At 36.0% G+C, this 20,677-nt stretch overlaps 1 protein-coding gene across 1 annotated transcript in view; it reads left to right on the top strand.

Moving 5' to 3' along the window:
* Positions 1-20,677, top strand: part of ASB3 (ankyrin repeat and SOCS box containing 3) — a 74,226-nt gene that overhangs the window by 32,361 nt on the left and 21,188 nt on the right. Inside the window, exons 3-6 of the mRNA NM_001205055.1 lie at positions 5,411-5,523; positions 6,117-6,252; positions 9,683-9,860; positions 12,221-12,418. Coding sequence (NP_001191984.1) covers positions 5,411-5,523; positions 6,117-6,252; positions 9,683-9,860; positions 12,221-12,418 — 625 coding nt within the window. The remainder of the gene's footprint in view (positions 1-5,410; positions 5,524-6,116; positions 6,253-9,682; positions 9,861-12,220; positions 12,419-20,677) is intronic.

Here is a 20,677-nt window from a genome sequence, read left to right as displayed (position 1 = left end):
CATGATGATATGATAGAAAGTAATAGGGGGGCCTACTTTAGGTGGGTTAGTCAGTGAAAATTTTTCCTAGTTGTTGCATTCTGAAAGCACTAAAAGAACCATTGAAATAAAAGTAGTGTGGCTAGAACACAGGAAAGTGAGGGGGAGAGGCTCACAAGGTGAGGCTGAAGAGAGAGCTGTTTTCCTTTGAAAAGCTCTAGCTGAAAACTCATTGTTTCCTTAAAATAAATAAATGAACAAACAAATCAGCCAACCAGTTAATTAAAACTTCTGACCATGCCCTACAGAATTTAGCTTCTTCTTGAGACCTGTCTCAGGAACAAGGTGGGCCATCTTGCTGTTCCTCAAACATACCATCTTTGCTTCCTCTTGGCCTTCATGCTCCTATTTCCTGTTTGGAGTACGCCTCCTCCATCTCTTTGCGTGACTTTACTGCTTTTTATCTTTCATTTCTCTCTTCATCTGTCTTTGTTTCAGAGTTGACCTTTCTCCCCTTTTCTAAAGTAGTACACTTATCCCAAGTCACTGTGCATTATTTTACTCTGTTAATTTCTTTCACAGTATTTTTTATGAGAACTTATTTTATTTATCTATGTTTGTTTATTACTCATCTCTCTGATTAAAAGGGAAGTTCCATGAAGGCAAATACCTTGTCTGTTGGGTTGACTGCTATAACCCTCGTGCTTGATGCACTCCCAGGTACTGTGGAATGTCTGGATTAAGTAATTTAATTGCAGAGTATTGAAGGATATGATGAAATGGTAGATTTTAAGTTCAGAGAAGAACTCTGAAAAAAAAAAAACAAAACCCTGCTATTATAGCTGTGAGGTTGATTTCAGTGGCTTGTTGTTTATAGCCCCTCTTATAATCATGGGAATTCTTCTATGGAGCTGTCAAGTATGTTTATATAGTCATCCTTAATTTACATATAATGTGAAATCGTAAGAAGTGTAATGACTTATTTCAAAGAACTGTGGTTTGCTGATTTTCTGGGATCTGTAAGTCAATGTGGCTTTTCTTTTTGCTTTTAAAATCCAATTTTGGAAAATTTGAGCCATTATGTCTTGAAATATATATATTTTTCTGTTTCCATTCTTATTCTCTTCTCCTTTGGGACTTTCAATTACATGTATATTGGACTATTTGATGTTGACCCACAGGCTCCTGATGCATAGTTGATTTTCCTGAAGTCTTTTTCTCAGTTCTTTTTTTTTTTTTTTTTTTTCAAGTTTTATTTTAAATAATCTCTACATCCAATATAAGGCTCAAACTCCTGACTCTAAGGTCAAGAGTTGCATGCCCTTCTGACTGAGCCAGCCAGGCGCCACTCTCTTCAGTTCTTTAGATTGGGTGATTTATATTGAGGTCTTCAAAATCATTGACTCTTCTTCTATCTCCAGTCTTTTTTTAGGCCCATCCCTTTCTTTTTTTCAGCTCTAGAATATCCTTTTTAAAAGACTTTATTTCTCTGCTGTGATTCTCTTTGTATACCTATCTATATACCATCTATATTAAAAGTAAAGTCTTTGAATGTATTCCCCTAAAATTTTTAAAGCATATTTATACTAGTTGTTTTAGTTCATCTGTTAAATCCAACATCTGAGCCGTCTTGGGGTCAGTTTCTGGTGACTGCTTTCTGAATTGTATATGGGACATAGTGCATAGTATGTTAGACTTGAATTCTTTCATAAGAGAAATGTTGGTATATATTTTTCTTTTTAAAAAATTTTTTAAAAGATTTTATTTATTTATTTATGAGATACAGAGAGAGAGGCAGAGGGAGAAGCAGGCTGCGTGCAGGGAGCCTCAATCCTGGGTCTCTAGGATCCCACCCCGGGCTGAAGGCAGCACTAAACCGCTGAGCCACCCGGGCTGCCTTTTTTCTTTTTTTCTAATAAATCATTTAATAACATATCACCTTCAGTTTGTTTAGGTTTGCTTTTATGCTTTGTTAGACTGTATCTGTGGAAAGCTTAAGGTGTTTTCCCAAGTGTGTCTAATTAGGCAGGACTCTCACCTACCAACCTCTGCCTTTTTCCTCATCTTGTCAGGGCTTATTTTAGGCTTAGAGCAGATCTAGAGTAGGCCTTACTCTCTGATGTGGTTTTTACTCCCAAGGCAATGAGGTATCCTATTGTTTCACCACTGGCAGGACTCTTAGGATTTCCATTGCCCTCTGCAGCATTTGACCTCTAGTTATCTCTGTTCTATCCTCAGTCCTTTAGCAGTTCTCCAGTAAGCTTTGTCTTGCCTTAGGCATGTGCAGCCCAGCCCACAGCCAAAGATTCTTAGAGATCTCCTACACCAGGACCTCTCTGCACTTATCTTTTCTCTGGGTCCTCACACCAGATGTCAACTGCTTGAACTCTAATCTTTGCCTCCTTATCTCAGTGGACTGCTGTCCCTCTGCTTGAACGGTTTCCTTTCTTGGAGTACCTTTTCTTCAGCCCTACCCTTGCCTTGCTTGGACTTCAACTCACTGTTCCATTTAAGAAGTGTTGCCAGGCAGACAGCTGAAGTGGTCAGGGGGCTTACCTCATATATTTCCCTTCTCTCAGGAATCACAACGTTCCACCTACTGTTTAATGCCAGAAAAAGTTGCCTTACATATTTGTTCACTTGTATGGTAAGATAGTTGACTGTGGGAAGGCTAGTTTAGTTCCAGTTATGTTGTCCTATCCAGAAGTCTAATTCTGAAGCCTATTTAGTTTCAGGGGATGTGTTCTTAAAAAGAGCAAATCTTACTTCCTTTAGGATGTTTTTTTCCCTATTCATCCAGGCAACGGTTATTTATTGCCTGTCTTCTGTCTGTATTTGGCACTAAGCATACAAGCAGAATGAGACACAGTTTCTTTTTTTTTTTAAGATTTTATTTATTTATTCGTGAGAGAGACAGAGAGAGGCAGAGACATAGACAGAGGGAGAAGCAGGCTCCCTGTGGGGAGCTTGATGTGGGACTCCATCCCAGGACCCCGGGATCACGCCCTGAACTAAAGGCAGGCGCTCAACCACTGAGCCATCCAGGTGTCCCGAGACACAGTTTCTTTCTTCATGGAACATACTTTCTTAGTGGATTAGGAGGCCAGCAAATGGGAAGTTCAAGTCAGATCTTTTTTTGTTTTTTTAATAAACTTTTATTGGATAACATACATTGATATTGCACGGCACCCTGCCTCCTTATTTTGGTAACCTGTTATATAAGGAGAAATAAGTTAATCCACCTTTCCCAAAGGAGAGGCTTTGGTAGTAGATATAAGCTCTAAGTGTACTTTTCTGAACCACTGTTTCTTAATTATTAATCGTTAAATTTGCCTTATATTGAAATAATTAGTGAGCTATAATAATGCTATTTATTTGTTCATGTATTGGTTTTACTCTTTTTACCATTGGGCAGTGTTTTCACCAGAGATGCAGATGTCATATATCTTTATGTATTTATGATGTTGAAAACAATTTTTCTGTTTCTCTACTGTAGTGTATTTAACAATCAAAACAAATATTTTTGACTTTCATTTTTGTAAGGTCAGCCTAACTCATGAAAAACAAACATCTTTATCCTGCATCATATATCACTGCCAACAACCTGATAATCTTCAACTCAGGGTCTGGCCAGAGAATGATTTTTGCCGGCGATCTCTGATAATGATGTATGATGAATTGGATATGAAACAGATTTTCTTCCTTTTCTCTTATGACCTCCACCCAAAATTAGATTGACTTTAGATTGATTATAGACAAATAGCTTGATTATAGACAAAGAACTGTTGTTCTGTTCTTGGTAAAATGCTCTGAATGTTAACTTAGAAAATAAGATATGTTAAACATCTATTACAGTGGTACTGTTTCAACCATGGTGGTTTCTGAACCATCACATTTCTGAAACCTCCTCTGATAAGAGAACTCTGGACTACAGAACTTATGGGGAAACTTTGCTATAAATTCAGTATACAAAACTAATAGAATATCAGTGACGTTATTTATCTTCAGTAATAATGAATATGCTTACCATTTCTTGTTTTCTACTTTTAAATGTTTTATCTTCCCTGTTGTTCTATGTGTGCTAGCGTTTTTCACGTGTGGCCCTTCATTTAAAAGTCTAGTGCCTTTCTAATTTTTGGCTGAAAGTTGTTGATTTCATTTACTTCTTACCTATAACTTTAATAGAAGGAATAAATATATGCTTGAAATGAAATAAAAAAATCATACTTGCTTTTCAAACCACCTTTCTCATTACCAAGCACATGAAGTCAGACCTTCTTATACACTTTCTGATAGCTCTTCCCCAAACTTATAATTCCAAGAAGTCTTAACAGTAGTCTCATACCTACATCATTCACCTTGTACCTTATTTGCTAAAGGTATATTTGTGTGTGTACTTATTTTATCAAGTACTATATACCTCTGTTTTTGGCATTCCATTTTTTTTTTTTTCCTCCATTAATTCCTCCAGAATCATTGCCACCCTCAGTGCACAGTTTTGTGATAAATAACATTTTGGGAAGTTTAGTCTCACTTGTGTGGTGTATCAACTTAGTGATACACTAAGTTGATACACCTATGTTTTTTCTCACAAGGTAGGATTTATAAATTGTTATATGTATCTGATACTAGGTGACACTTATCTTGGGCTCATGTTAAATTCAGTACATAAGATAAAGTAGAATAATTTGGTGAAATTGGTAAAAGGGTAAACCAGTTTTAGATACCTATGGGCATGCAAACTGTTCTTCAAAGGATCTACTTTAGCATCATCTTGGGAGCCATTAGTTTCAGTTACTGTGGTTAAGTGACATGTAGTTCTTTAATAATACTCTTTAGGTTATGTGGAGTCCCCTTTTCAGATAAGCACAGTTTTACTGTATTTGCATTGATACAAAACGTCCTTTTAAACAATCATTATTGTTTATGATGGTAAAAAATATCTATGATGCAGAACTTGTAGTGTTGCTTTTTCGGTTTGCTAGTGACTATTGTTATTTGTGGTCAAATGGTAATAGTAGCAAATCTTTCAATCCTGTTGAAACTGTTCTTCAGTCTGGTGCTGTTTCTTCTGACCTGTTCACCCCATCCCTCCCCCAATTGCATTTTTAACAAAATAGAAACATCGTCTTCATTAGCATAGAAAATAAAGGTTTGCCTCTTGCTTCTGTTTCCTCTGTATCTCTTAAATAGGATTGAAAATAATTTTGTTTGTTCACAGAAAGGATGGTATATGTTAATAGGTTTGGGCTAAGACAATTGTGATAAATGTTTTGGTATTGCATAGGGAGTATGTGTTTTGATTTCTTGATAGAAATGATCACAGCATTGTGAGTTCCACGGTGAATAAGTGATGAGAACATCACCACAGTGTCCAGTTTACAAACATGCCTTTGTACTGACAATAATTGTTTTGACTGCTGTATTGCAGCTGTTGAAAATGGACAGATAGATGTGTTAAGGCTGTTGCTTCGACATGGAGCAAATGTTAATGGATCCCATTCTATGTGTGGATGGAATGCTTTGCACCAGGCTACTTTTCAGGTAACCTCTGAATTTATTATTTCATTTCCATGTAAATTATGTGTTTTACCCTTTTAAAATGACAGTTCTATACAGTTTTTGCTTCCTACTTGCCTGTGATTTATGATGGTTAGTGCAGTACAGAAAAGGCAGTCTAAATGCTAATGATCATTCTGAATAAGCCAACTGCTCTAGTAGTTCCAGCAGCTTTGGGCTTCAGGGATTATCTGAGTTTTTCATATGTTGATAGCATAGTTAAGAGACCAACAGAATATTTGGAATATAAGTTGATAAGGAGCAATGGCGCATTTTATTTATAACAGTGTGTTTAGAAATTGTGGTAACTCTTGAGTGCTTGGGATAGCAAACTAGTTTTACAGGCTTTAAACGAATTATAATTCTTAGAGATCAGTGTTTGATCTGTTTATGTTTAATGGGCCAACTAAAGGTATAGAATAATCTGATTGTTTAATACTTCCTTCCCATTGAACAATATAGTTAAAAAAAATTTTCCTTTAGTGAGGATGATAAAAACCCAAAACATAGCAATAAGAAAAGAGATACCTTCTATTTGCTTTGTTTTCTCCCATTTAAAATATGAATCTGTGCTTTAGGAAAATGCTGAGATCATAAAATTGCTTCTTAAAAAAGGAGCAAACAAGGAATGCCAAGATGACTTTGGAATCACACCTTTATTTGTTGCTGCTCAGTATGGCAAGCTAGAAAGCTTGAGCATACTTATTTCATCGGGTAAGATTAATCCATTAGCCTTTGCACTGTTAAGATCTTGAGTTTTAACTGTGTGTCCTCCTAGGAAGTATAATTCTTGACCAGATATAAATCAGGTTGTGAAATGTATGGTTTTATGTTAGTGGTAAATAAGAGTACATACGTGTTGATTTATAAGCCTGGTTACTAAGTGTCTATTACTAACATAATGTGGTGCACAGCTACTAATTTATCTGAGGAGGAACATAATGATCTATCACCAAAGCAGGTTTATTGGCAAGTTGAATGAATGGGTCTTTTCTCGCTTATGGGGACCTAAGCAGTTCCAACTTTCTAGGGCATAAGACTATATAATCTTAATTAATTTATTAGGTAGCTATTTTGTTTGTTTGTTTTTTAAAGATTTTATTTATTTATTCATTAGAAACACACACAGAGAGAGAGGCAGAGACATAGGCAGAGGGAGAAGCAGGCTCCATGCAGGGAGCCCGATGTGGGACTCGATCCCGGGACTCTAGGATTACGCCCTGGGCCAAAGGCAGGTACCAAACCGCTGAGCCACCCAGGGATCCCCTAGGTAGCTATTTTGTATATTAAACCTTCGAGTTGTATGTTTTGATGAATTGTATGATTATTTGAATGGTTTTGTTTGAAAGCTTGTTTACACTTTATGATGTTAATAGCAACATAAAATTGCTAAGGGTTTCTTTGTGACAAACATTACACATTGGAGAAGATGATGTTGAGGTGGCATTCTTATGCTGTATGACATTTCTGTGACCAGGAATGTTTGTTATGTAAGGGCTTTTAAATTCCTCCAAACACTGTGTATTCACTCACAGTAAATAACCTGATGAAGCATGGATAGTTAAGAGTAGATGGGAAATACACTAGATTTGCCAGTAGGACAAAAAATTTTTAAAAAATACCTACCCTTTTTATATATGTCTGTCATACTTAGATTTTTCATAAATTACCTCCAAGGGTGCCTGGGTGGCTCAGTTGGTTAAGTGTATGACTCTTGATCTTAGCTCAGGTCTTGATTTCAGGCTCATGTGAGTTCAAGCCCCATCCCATGTTGGGTGCATGGAGCCTACTTAAAAAAAAAAAGTTACCTCCAAATATATGAAACAAAGTTTATTTAGACAGCAAAGTACATAGTTTCTTATTTCTTCTTTCTCTTTACAAACTTCAAATGCTCAAGTTGAAGTTTGGAGCAAAGAAAAAAAATTTTTTAAGATATTTATTTGAGGGAGAGGGAGAGAGAGAGAGACAGAGCATGAAAAGGGGGAGGGAGGGAGAGGAAAAGGGAGAAGCAGACTCCCCACTGAGCAGGGAGCCTGATGTGGGGCTCAATACCAGGACTCTGAGATCAGGGGCACCTGGGTGGCTCAGTGGTTGAGCGTTTGCCTTTGGCTTGGGTCATGATCCCGGTCCTGGGATTGAGTCCTGCATGTGCTTAACCAGATTGAGCGACCTAGGTGCCCTGGAGCGAAGAAATATTAAGTGCCAAATTAAGGTATCTGTTACAAATATTGAGTCTTAGCATTGAGAGGAATCTTCAAAATCTCTTATTTAAACATGTATGTTTTTATTTTATTTTATTTTTTAAAGATTTTATTTATTCATTCATGAGAGACACACAGAGAGAGAGAGGCAGAGAGAGAAGCATGCTCCGTGCAGGGAGCCCGATGTGGGACTTGATCCTGGGACTCCAGGATCACGCCCTATGCCAAAGGCAGGTGCTCAACCCCTGAGCCATTCAGGTGTCTCAACATGTATGTTTTTAGATTGAGAATCATAGGTCCTGAGTGTTTAAGTGCCTTGCCAAAGATCTAGAAAATATTTACTGGCAGAATTAGGGCTTAGAAACAGGTTTTCTTCTCATGTGACTTGTCTTCCTGAGGTTGTCCTAATTCATTTTATGGCTTTCAGTCCTTTAAGTTCTAAGTATTAGTGTGTAACTAATATTTAGAATAAAAGGTTAAACAGCACCTTAATGACTGTTTCTTCAGGCCTAGCATGTCTCCCAGAATACTCCATTTTATTTTGTTCTTTAATGCTAGGCACCTGTTTTGTTTTGCTTTGTTCCTTTCTTCCCCCCCCTCTGAATAGTTATGAACAGCAAATTGAAAAAGCTATGTAGGTATGTTTATAATGCAGCTTTATGTTCCTAACTTGTTAAAATTATTTTCTTTTCAGTGGATTATCTGTCATTTTCCTAACTTTTCTTCCTGTAATTTTAGAGATCCTGGTTCCTTGTTCTTTTTGATAGTTTGAAAGTTTCAATCAAAATGAAATATTGCTTAAAACGGAAAGTTAAGTAGATTTCTTTCTCGACTTAGTCTTTTCTCAGTAATTAGTGTTCCCTTCTTTCTGAGGCTGATGGTAGGTGAAGCATCCACCTTGTATAAGTCAGGAACATTCTACTTGTCTGAATGTCTTGAGTGTCCATTTGGAATTTCTGCAAGTTCCATAAAATCCCTTAATTCACTATTTGTGTTTTGCATAGTTTTTATCTATCTCAAGGCTGTGGTTTATTCCAGGTGCATTTATGGAACATCCTTTCAAAAAGATAGTTTTTTCCCTTGTTTTGAAGAGGACTTTTCCACTGAGACATATTAGAGAAATTTAAAAATTCTCACAGTCATGTAATGACACCATACTTAGCATATTTAACACACTTTGTCAATGAGAAAAATTGAGGGAAATTAAAAAAAATTGAGGGAAATTAGCTATTTTTAAAACCTTCAGAAAAAGTGGTCACTTTCAACTTTTTTACATCTTAATGCACTGCCATTTAAATAATTGATTAATTTTTGTTTTTTTAAAATCATCTCAGAAACCCATTTAACTAGACATTTTCCCTTTCATTATAAGGTTCTATCATGCTATGGTCATGAAGAAAAGAGATATAATGAAGAATATAGTCAACATTAGTTTTAAGGCATAGCCACAAGGTATATCATACCTAGGGGAATTTTTTTTTCATAGATCTCAGCCTGAATTGATTAATGGCATTTATAATGTCTTATAATTTAGATTTTTCCTCTTTTTCTGTAATAATCAAACATGTTATCCATATTTGATGGTTTGCATTTTTCCCCTTTTCAATGATTACTTATTGGGCCCACAGAGTACTTGCTGGAGCACAGATTGGAATGAAATGAATCCTTCATTGAATAAGATTTTTGTTTTAACTTAAAAATGAATTCTAAAATACTAATCACTTGTTTCCTTGTTAACATAAAAGCACATTTTTTTTTTTAAGCACAATTTAAATGATTACCAGCAAACATGGAAAATCAGTGTTTATACAACAGTATCCACTGGGGTTGGAAAAACTATTGTACTATAAAACCCTTTTAAGACAGCTGTTTTGAAATTTATGTTAATCACTTTTCCCCCCCATAAATTAGGATTATCTGTTAAATGTTATATTTTGTATTAGGTGCAAATGTTAATTGTCAAGCATTGGACAAAGCTACTCCCTTGTTCATTGCTGCTCAAGAGGGCCACATAGAATGTGTCGAGCTTTTGGTGTCCAGTGGTGCAGATCCTGATCTTTACTGTAATGAGGACAATTGGCAGTTACCTATTCATGCAGCTGCACAAATGGGCCATACAAAGTAAGTATTAAAAGAGAAAATTAAAATGGTATCATAATCAAAAGGTAATAAGGAATAAATCTTCTGGGCCAGGCCCTTTGTTTCTAGGCAAAATCCTTGGTATTCCCTTCTCTGCCAACCTACTGTATGAATAGCCCTACCCCCATGTATCCCCTGTGCAACCCCAGCTCCTCTTAGTCTTGTGTGAGCAGAGTGGCTACAGACGGAATTTTGGGGCATCCTCAGGGTGTTAAGTCTTTCCTTTGATTGCTCAAGCTGTGGCCATGCTCTTCTCTGCTCTGGTTTTATTCCAGGTGTCTTTAGTTCTTGATCCATTGACCTTATTCAACTTAGTTATGATACCTCCCTGACCCCAGAAAGCTTTTGAATTTTTGACCCCTTTTGGGTCGAGTCTTTCTTTTGTTTGGGTTTTACAGTTCTCCCCATCTTGATCCTTTTACTGGACTTCTCTTTATCTGATCTCAAGTCCAGCTTGATTCTTTTCCCTCCTTCTATTACTCTTTTTCCTTAGCCAAAAATTTTTTTTGAATTTTTTTCTGTTTTCTGGAGAGAGGAAGACTAAAAGAAAGTTGGAACTCCATGAAATTGGGGGTTCCAGGAATCTTTGAAGCTAATGACCTGGTTATACCTGTGAGAATATGGTAGCCCATCTTAACATAAATAGACAATGAATAGCTTTAAAAATATATGTTTAAAGTATTTAGAGTCATAATTCTAAACTGTTTTATAGTTGTTTAAAAATAGTAGAGAAATTGTCATTACTTATGATTGCAACCATTCTGTAATTTGGTTAGTTTGCCACTAGGTGGCACAGTATTTTACTGTTTCCTCAAAGATATTTGTAAGTATTTTTGCATCTTGTATAATTTTTCCAACTCATTTTTAAAAGTTAAACCCATTTATTAAGGGACATTAAACAGATTCTTTATTTTAACAGAATGCTTAGGTTTTAAGATTTGGTATTTTTCTTAAAATTCTTGGTTGTTATTTAAACATAAGTGTTAGGTGCAATTATATGATAAACTTTACATTGATACCAAAACCCTCTTGGGAGTTGTCCTCAATTTTGGGAATTCTGTTTGTCATGACAGTTTCTTCCATAGACTACTTCTAGTGTAACGCCTTCTGTGAGTTTAAATTCTACTTAAATGTTATCATCTTAAGCCTACCTTACAAAAGGAAAGTAGCTTTGGAGTAAACCTGCCTTTCTTTTCCCAGAAAGAGGGGGGATTTCATAGCTGACCTATCCTTACAGGTTCTTATTTTATTTTATTTTTTTTTAAGATTTATTTATTCATGATAGACACAGAGAGAGAGAGGCAGAGACACAGGCAGAGGGAGAAGCAGGCTCCATGCTGGGAGCCCAAAGTGGGACTCGATCCCGGGACTCCAGGATTGTGCCCTGGGCCAAAGGCAGGCGCTAAACCCCTGAGCCACCCAGGGAACCCCAGTTTTATTTTTAAACTTTAGAAGAGTAGACTAGTCCTTTCTTTCCAGCTGAGTCCTGGAAGCAAGTTTACAAATAATCTAGGAACTTAGGTTTTAATGATTTTCTTTTGGACTTCCTCTACTTAGCAACCAGTTTCTTTATAAATCTGCCTTAGTTTTTAAAGAGCTCATATTCTTTTCAGATAATAGAATATTTTAGCAGAAGTTCTTATTTCCTCCTCATGAAAATACTATTCACTTTATGTTACTCACCATCTTTAAAAATTCTTATTAATGAGAAAAAGAAAACTTTAGTTTTATTTAACAAAAGTAAAAGTTGGGACGCCTGGGTGGCTCAGTGGTTGAGTGTCTGCCTTTGGCTCAGGGCGTGATTCCAGTCCTGGGATCGAGTCCCACATTGAGCTTCCTGCGAGGAGCCTGCTTCTCCCTCTGTCTGTGTCTCTCATGAATAAATAAAATCTTTAAGAAAAAAGAGCTCAACACTTAAAAAAAAAAGTAAAACTTTTTTCCTTTAAGAAGGAAAATTATTTTCTTGATATAAACTTATATCTGGTATAATGAAGTTTTAAATTACTGGATCCTAAAATATGTAACAGAAAATTTGATTTGGGGGGAGTAGGTGATGGTGGTGTCAAGGTAAATAGTGAAAAAATAAGGACAACCTGTTCCCTGTTTACTTATGGTAATATTATTTAATTCTGTTTTAGATATATGTAAGGACCTTTGTATAAAGAAAGCAACAGTAGTAAGGGTAACATTTTGGAGTGTACAACTTGTAATAATTTAATGTAGGTAGGAGACAGAAAGACTTTAAATCAATCAGTGGGTGACTCTTAACATATGTGTTGTAGAAATGTTGCCTGTATTCATGTACATATACATTAAATGCTCCTGAATTTGTGTGGTTACAGAATCTTGGACTTATTAATACCCCTTACCAATCGCGTTTGTGACACTGGGCCAGACAAAGTGAGTCCCGTTTATTCAGCAGTGTTTGGAGGGCATGAAGAGTGCCTAGAAATGTTACTACAGCATGGCTACAGTCCAGATGCCCAGATGTGTCTCATTTTTGGATTCAGTTCTCCCATGTGTATGGCTTTCCAAAAGGAGTATGTATTTTTGCTGTATTTTTATTCTTTTTTGCTATATGGAGATGTATTTCCAAGTGATCTTCTTCTTTGATGAAACTTAATATCTCACATTGCTAAATTATTGACTTAAAAACAACCCTCTAGGATGTACCTTATTCTGCCAAAGTACAGTAAAAATGAAGTGATAATGTCAGGTTTTTTTTCTCTTCTCTTTTTGGATATGGATTATATTTTTAACTGTAGCAACTTTAGAGAGTACTTTCAGTGTATTAAAGTAAATGGAGGGTGGGGCGCCTGGCTGACTCCGTTAATGGAGTGCCTAGAAATGTTGCATCTCTTCATCTCTTGGGGTTGTGGGTTTAAGCCCCTTGTTGTTAAGTGTAGAGACTACTTAAAAATAAAACATTAAAAAATAAATTTCTTTGGTAATTCTTGGTTTTTAAGACAATTCAAGAATTAAAACATTAAGTCATATGATGAGGATCTAATATATAACATGATGACTATAGTTGATAACACTGTATTGTGTAAATGAAATTTGCTAAGAGAATAGAATTTAAACTCTCGCTAAAAAAAAGGTAAATATGTGACGTGATGGATGTGTTAATTCGATGGGGGGGGAATCCTTTCACAGTGTGTATATTTAGGGATTATTATGTTGTATGTTTTAAATATCTTAAAATCTTTTTTGTAAATTATACTTTAGCTGGGGGATGTAAAAAGAATTAAAATGACTTTATCAAAGCATTGATTGTGTTTAAGTTATTTACCATTCGAAATTTGTAAGACTTGTTCTTAGCCTAAAAATGAAACTTTAGTTTTGTAAATATTATTGTACTTTTGATGTATTTAGTATGTGGCATTTCTTTATGTGAGTCAGGGTAATTAAAAAGTAAAATGTTTGTTTTGCTAATAATCTTCTGTGATCCTGTAAAGTAGAATAAATTAAGAATTACTGATGTTTTATTAGCTTCTGGCCAGTACTTGTCTATAAGACTCCTAAGGCCTTAAAGTGGATAGTAAGAATAAGGCTATGTCCATCTATTAATGGAATGGAATGGAATATGCAGATAGACACTCTTGTTTTTAATGACACAGAAGAGGTTGTAAGCATACCCCAGATTTCATTGGCTCTCCTGAATTTACTATTATGGACAGCTCTCCACAATTTAATTGAAATATCTATCAAAATTTATTTACTAAGCTTTTCGTTCTAGCATTTTTAAATATTTGCTCTTTAAAATAGTAGTTCATTTCATTTTTTCTGAATGTAAGCTTCTAGATATATGTTGTAGTCTGAATATTTGGGGCTTTGCTGAATCTGAGTATCTGGGACCTACTCTATGCATCACTTTCATGATTTCATAGTAGTTTGTTGTGTAACCCTTCAAGTTTTGTCTTTCTTAACACTTCTGGTTTTTCTTAAGTAGGGTGGCATTGATGACTTTAGTTGTTTTAATTGTCTGTCTTTATATGTATCTATCTCCATTATATTTTATTATTAGGTCAGACTTTTACTTTTAAAAAATTATATTAGAACATAATGGTTTCAGATAGTTTGTATGTGTCTTTTTCCAATGTAATGATAGTCTTTTCTGGCCTTCATTTTACCTTTTGGAGGAATAGCAGCTAAGCTCATGCCTCATCAGGTACTGAGTGTAGTTTGATTTTTTTTTTTTTTTTAAGATTTTATTTACTTATTCATGAGAGAGACACAAAAGAGAGAGAGGCAGAGACATAGGCAGAGGGAGAAGCAGGCTTCTTGTGGGGAGCCCGATGTGGGACTCCATACCAGGACTCCGGGATCATGCTCTGAGCCGAAGGCAGATGCTCAACCACTGAGCCATCCAGGCATCCCAAATGTAGTTTGAATTAAACTATATGACTCAGTGGCCCTATTAATCCTGAAACACCTTAAAATTAAGGTTTTCTGGCCTGAAGAATCGGGTAAATTGAACCCTATGGGACAGAGAGTGTGAGGGGAATTCTGGAGAAGAGAGCTGGAGAAGGGCACTGCCTGATACTCTATAAATCTGCGTAAATCCCAAGGTCACCCCAGGCTTTGAGTGACAGTCCCAGATTATTGAAAATAAGATTTAAACTGTTACCCAAGTCTCAGAGTAACCCCTGAGTGGCACATTTCATGGGACCAGACTCAAAATAGCATAGCAAAGGCTTTGAAGATTGAATTGACATTGGAACCTCAGTCTGTAGAACGTGAAACAGAAATTGCAATCTAAACTGACTAGGTTATATACCTGCTAAAATAAACAAGCAAAAGTCAGTATTCTTCTAAGGATTATAACAGGACACAGGGCACAGAGCCTACACAATAATAACATCATAATATCTAGGATATAGTCTAAAATTACTTGACTTGTGAGGAACCAGTTAACTTTACTCAGTTTTCAGAGGAAAAGAATTAACAGGTGTCAAACCTGAGATAATTTAGCTATTGGAAATATCAAGTAATTGAAAGCAGCTATTATGATGTGCTATTTAAAGTAAACACACTTGAAATAAATGGAAAGGTAGAAATTCTCAACTGAGAAATAAAAACTGTAGAAGAGGAGGCACGTAGAGATTTTATAACTGGAAAATAGAGTATCTGAAATGAAAATTTCTCTACCTGGGCTCTATAGCAGAAGGGAACTGACAGAGGAAAGAGTCAATTTAACTTGAAGTTAAACCAATAGAAATTATCCAAACAGAAGAACAGAAAGAAAAGATTGGGGGAAATAAAAAAGGACAGAGCCTTAGGGTCCTGAGGGACAATTTCAACGGGTTGACATTTATGTTATTAGAGTCCAGAAAAAGAGGGGAGGTTGTTACAGGAAAATTATGTGAACTCATAATGGCAAAAGCTTCCCAACATTGGATAAAAGATAAACATTTATAGATTTAGCAAGTTCAGTAAACTGATACAGGATAAAGCCAAAAAAAAAAAAAAAAAAGGGGCACGCTCAAGGATGATCAAACTGCTGAAAATTGAGTAAAGAAGCAGCAGTATGCTGTACAGTGGTCCTTCGTCACAGACATGAGCTAACAAGCTTTGTTTTTGCTACTCTTGGAAGTTTGCTCTGTGAAGTGACCCTATAGACCACAATTGAAATCCGGTTTGGTGGCTTTAAAAGGGCTTATCAGCTATTTTTTTTTTAAAAGATTTTATTTATTTATTCATGAGAGACACACACAGAAAGAGAGAGAGGCAGAGACACAGGCAGAGGAAGAAGCAGGCTCCATGCAGGGAGCCCGACGTGGGACTTGATCCTGGGTCTCCAGGATCACACCCTGGGCTGAAGGCAGCGCTAAACCGCTGAGCCACCCAGGATTTTCTTCCTATGTAGGAGCTTTTAATTGGACCAAATGTGTTCTTAATTAATAAGGTAGATTTTTTTTCAGTTAGAAAAGTCATTGGAAGATACTATTTACTAACCTATAGGAAAAAAGCTTAAAACATCAAAATACTCATTTTATGAGGGTACATAGTCTTTCTATTTGACTTTTCACTTGTTTGCCTGGGACTCATGGCAATAGACTTAATTTTGAGACATCTTGGTCATTATTACTTACTTTGTGGGGAATTTAATTGAAGGGGAAACCTTTCCCAAGGGACTAAATCTGAGCGATGGTAGTATCACAATCACATATGCTCACATTTAATATGTGTATGTAAAGGAGTTGACTTTAGTACATTGTACAAATTTTGGCCCATAGTAAAAAAATATCAAGATTAATTTTCTCCCTGCCATCTTCCTTTTCTCTAGAAAACAATATCAATTAGAATTTAATCTCTAGGGACGCCTGGGTGGCTCAGTGGTTGAGCGTCTGTCTGCCTTTAGCTCAGGGCGTGATCCTGGAGTCCCAGGATCGAGACCCACATCAGGCTCCCTGCATGAAGCCTGCTTTTCCCTCTGCCTGTGTCTCTGCCTCTCTCTCTCTCTGTCTCTCATGGATAGATAAATAAAATCTTAAAAAAAATAAAAATAATATAGAGATTAAAATTTTTAAAAAGATTTTATTTATTTATTCATGAGAGACACAGAGAGAGAGGGAGGGGCAGAGATATAGGCAGAGGGAGAAGCAGGCGCCGATGTAGGGAGCCCGATATGGGTCTCGATTCCCCGGACTCAAGGATTACACCCTGGACCCAAAGGCAGGCGCTAAACTGCTTAGCCACCCAGGGATCTCCTCTATACTAATTTATATTAGCTAATTAATGTCTGCTATTAGTTTACATGTCAGTCACTGTACATGCAGTGTGAGAATCATTGGATTATTTTGGAACTCCATATAAAACTTCGCTTATCAAACAAGAAAGGTGTCATTTTCCCAGTAGGTTTTGTTTTAGTATATCAAGAGGGTAACTTAGCCGAGTGTCTGGGGGAAAAAAAACAATATTGAAAAATTTGTTAATTTTTTGTTATTTCTTTCAGTAGGTATGTATCTTAAAATTTGAATTCTAAGGGGCACCTGGCTGGCTCAGTTGAAAGAGCATGCTACTCTTCATTTTGGGATTGTGAGCTTAGGCCCCACGTTGGGTATAGAGATTACTTAAAAATAAAATTTTAAAAAGAAAAAAAGATTTGGGTTCTCTACAGTCACACACAAAAATTAATTAGAATTGCCATTTAAAAAGAAAGGATAAGGGACGCCTGGGTGGCTCAGTGGTTTAGCGTCTGCCTTCAGCCCAGGATGTGATCCTGGGGTCCTGGGATCGAATCCCACATTGGGCTCCCTGCATGGAGCCTGCTTCTCCCTCTGCCTATGTTTCTGCCCCCCGCCCCCGTGTCTCTCATGAATAAATAAATAAAATCTTTAAAAAATAAATAAAAAGAAAGGATAATTGCATATAATTTTCATTTAAAAATAACTATTGTTTTTCTATATGAAACAATATATGAATTTTCTTTATTCCATTTACCAACTATTAATAAGAATTTGAGTTAATTTGGAAGACTATTTTCTGAAAGACTATTTTCTGAAATTATTATTAGATACTCAAATTTTCAGAGATTAGGTAAGAGATAATGAGGTTAGTGGTGTAAGTTTTGAAATTTTTATAGCAGCCATATGTTCTTATAATAATGTTAGTTTGATTTTTGCATTTGTGTGTTTTTTGGTATTTCTCTGAGATCTAGAAATTTAGTATTTGTGGCCCTTCTTGGACTGTTGCCCTATTGTGTTTCAGTGAAGTTTGATCTGCTTTTACAAATAGTACGATGAATATAGAAAGGTGATGAAAATAATAAATATAAATAATGGCTCTGGGTTTTAAGTTTTCCCTTCTTACTGTTTTCTGCTTCATTCAGACAAGTTAACTTTTTAGCTCAGGATTTTGAAACATTTTTGTTCTGTATCCCTTTGAGAGTATAAGCTTCCATTTGAGGCAATGATCTTTAGCTCTTTTCACCACTGCAAGGCATAATGGAAAGGTATTTCCTCCACCACTGTACAAAAAACAATCTTGTCCTTTGGGGCTAAAAAGTTAACAGTTGTAGTGACATGAAAGCCGTTCTTTGAAAAGCATAGTTAAGTAATTCAGCTCAAATGAGAAAATACAAGAAAAAGACTCCTTTAACTGGAGTGGGTGAAGGAGGAAGGAAGTACAGTACAATTTGAACAAATGTCAGTGCCTTTTATATATGACTGTAGAACATGATCGTGGCATAACTGACTTGATTTTGTCTAATTGATAGTGATCATTGTTATCATATTAGTTTTCTAGAAATTGTGCCTACTCTCATGATCATATCACACCTGACAACCTAATGTCTTCATTTTGTTTTCAACTGTTGGCTGGGAGCCATTCAGTAAAACTGACTATATGACCTTTTGATAATTCAGCTAATAAGTTGGTTAGATGTTTTGTTGGCTAATTGGACATAAAATGCTCAAGATGTTTGCCTGCTTCTGTTTGTTTAAAAGAAGTCTTGTTAACATGTTGAATTTCCTTTTATTGTGCTTCTGTTATCAGGATACTGTTTCTGTACACATTTTGAATTTCAAAGAGCAGAATGATGATAAAGGTACAACCCTAAAATAAGGGCTAGACACTTTTTTAGTTTTTAAACTTCTCTTAGTATCTGTTCATTTTCACTGTTTTATAACAGTGTCACAATTAGCTCTTGATACTTACGTTAAGTAAGATGAACTAGGGATCCCTGGGTGGCGCAGCGGTTTGCCACCTGCCTTTGGCCCAGGGCCCGATTCTGGAGGCCCAGGATTGAATCCCACGTCAGGCTCCCTGCATGGAGCCTGCTTCTCCCTCTGCCTCTCTATCTCTCTGTGTGACTATCATAAATAAATAAAAAATTAAAAAAAAAAGTAAGATGAACTATTTAATTCCTAGGCTCTTTGAGAGTTTCCTAGTTCTTCATTGGGGCTTGAGTGAAGTAATAAGGGAATCACATACTTATGTCCATGTAACTTATAATTTAATCAAGGGTTATCTAAGCCCTAGTGTCTTTTGTTGCTCAATAATATATGATAATCAAGCTCATGTAGAATACTGAAGTTGCTTGTGTTTCTTTCTGGAGCTTACACATATATTTGAGACTTTCTTAATAGCTTTCTCAAAAGCTCAGGGCATGCTGACAAAGTTTATGATCATTCATTTCATTTTGTGTTTATTATTTGCCATATAAATGATAGTTTTGTTAGAAAAGGGTCTATAGGGATTCCTGGGTGGTGCAGCAGTTTAGCGCCTGCCTTTGGCCCAGGGCGCGATCCTGGAGACCCGGGATCGAATCCCACGTCGGGCTCCCGGTGCATGGAGCTTGCTTCTCCCTCTGCCTGTGTCTCTGCCTCTCTCTCTCTCTGTGTGACTATCATAAATAAATAAAAATTAAAAAAAAAAAAAAGAAAAGAAAAGGGTCTATAAATGTAGTAGTAGGGAGTTACGTAAGCCTTTTAGGAGTGTGCTCTTGTTCAAACCAAGGCTGATAACTGGTTTTCCAATGTGTATTTTGTAGAATAGTAATTCTATAGGTTGTTAATAGATATTCCATAGGACATAAGGGGTTCTATAGTTAATTAAGTCCAGGAAACACAGGGTTGAGCAGTGTTCACTAAATTTTTTTCCTGAAAGGCTTCTAAGAGTTTTTCTTATGGGGTTGTCTGTGAATTCCTAAAGAAGAGAATGAATCTACATAAGTTTGAAAAGTTTGAAAATAGGATGAACTTAGGTTTACTATAAATATACTTTTGTTCTTGTGTTTATAGACTTTTGGGGGCATTTTAAACTCTATTATGCTTTATTCAGATTAACAATTGGACCTGTTAAAAAAATTCAACTGAGTAAATTTGAAGATCTTAATTGGCTTTATTAAATGATTCATGAATCTGGCAGCATCCCATCTAGCAAATAGAGGGGATCATCACTGAACTAGACAAAAAAGGTTTTTAAAGGCAGAAAGCATAAAAAAGGAGACAGGAACTTATTATCAAGGAATGCATTATTTAGGCAAGGTTGCCTTCCTAAGGGAATGAAGATCCATCAGTAAGTTTTCTAAAATTGACCAGAAAATTCCATGTTTTCCGGTTAAAGGTCACATTCCTTAGGATGTTGAAACTACAGTTAGGTTAGGTTTTAAGTCTTGGTTTACTGACTTGGGACTTTAACCCAGGCGATGCCATGCCTGTGATTTTCTTTTTAACAGATCCATTTCTTTAATTTTAAAGATATTTCTTCTGGGGACCCCTGGATGGCTCAATCAGGAGAGATATTTCTTCTGGGGGGAAAAAAAAAAGATTCTTCTGAGATGTGTCTAGAGGTTGAAGACATTTTGGCATTTAATTAAAAAATGTAACTAGCATATTTTATTATTATTTTTTCTAGCATACTTTTAAAAAATAAATTCATCATATAGTTCTCTCTTTTCTGACCTTACTGTATGCCATATAGGGTTTCTCAAATATTTTCATTATGAAGCCTTTGTCATATGGATCATTTTTAGGGTCTAGTGTTCCATGGAACATACTTTGGGAAACATAAATCTGGCCTTAAAGTATCCCTCAATTTCATTTGACTATTTCATGAAGCGTTCAGTTTTCATAATAGTTAGAGGAGAGCTGTCTCATATATTTGCCATCATATTCACTGTAGATTTTGGTTTGATGTTACACCCATACCACCAGTTACCATCTCATGACTAAGCTTCAATTTTTGTGTCTAGAATGGAGATAATGATAGATCTTACTTCTTAGGGTTGTTATGAGGATGAAGGCAAATCTTCCATGTAACACATTTAACATAGTGCCTGGTACAGAATAAAT

Source organism: Canis lupus, chromosome 10 (genome assembly GCF_011100685.1).
Source record: "Canis lupus familiaris isolate Mischka breed German Shepherd chromosome 10, alternate assembly UU_Cfam_GSD_1.0, whole genome shotgun sequence".
In the NCBI taxonomy this organism is placed as follows: domain Eukaryota; kingdom Metazoa; phylum Chordata; class Mammalia; order Carnivora; family Canidae; genus Canis; species Canis lupus.
The sequence above is the reverse complement of the archived record's forward strand: the minus strand, read 5'-3'. Positions and strand labels throughout refer to the sequence as shown.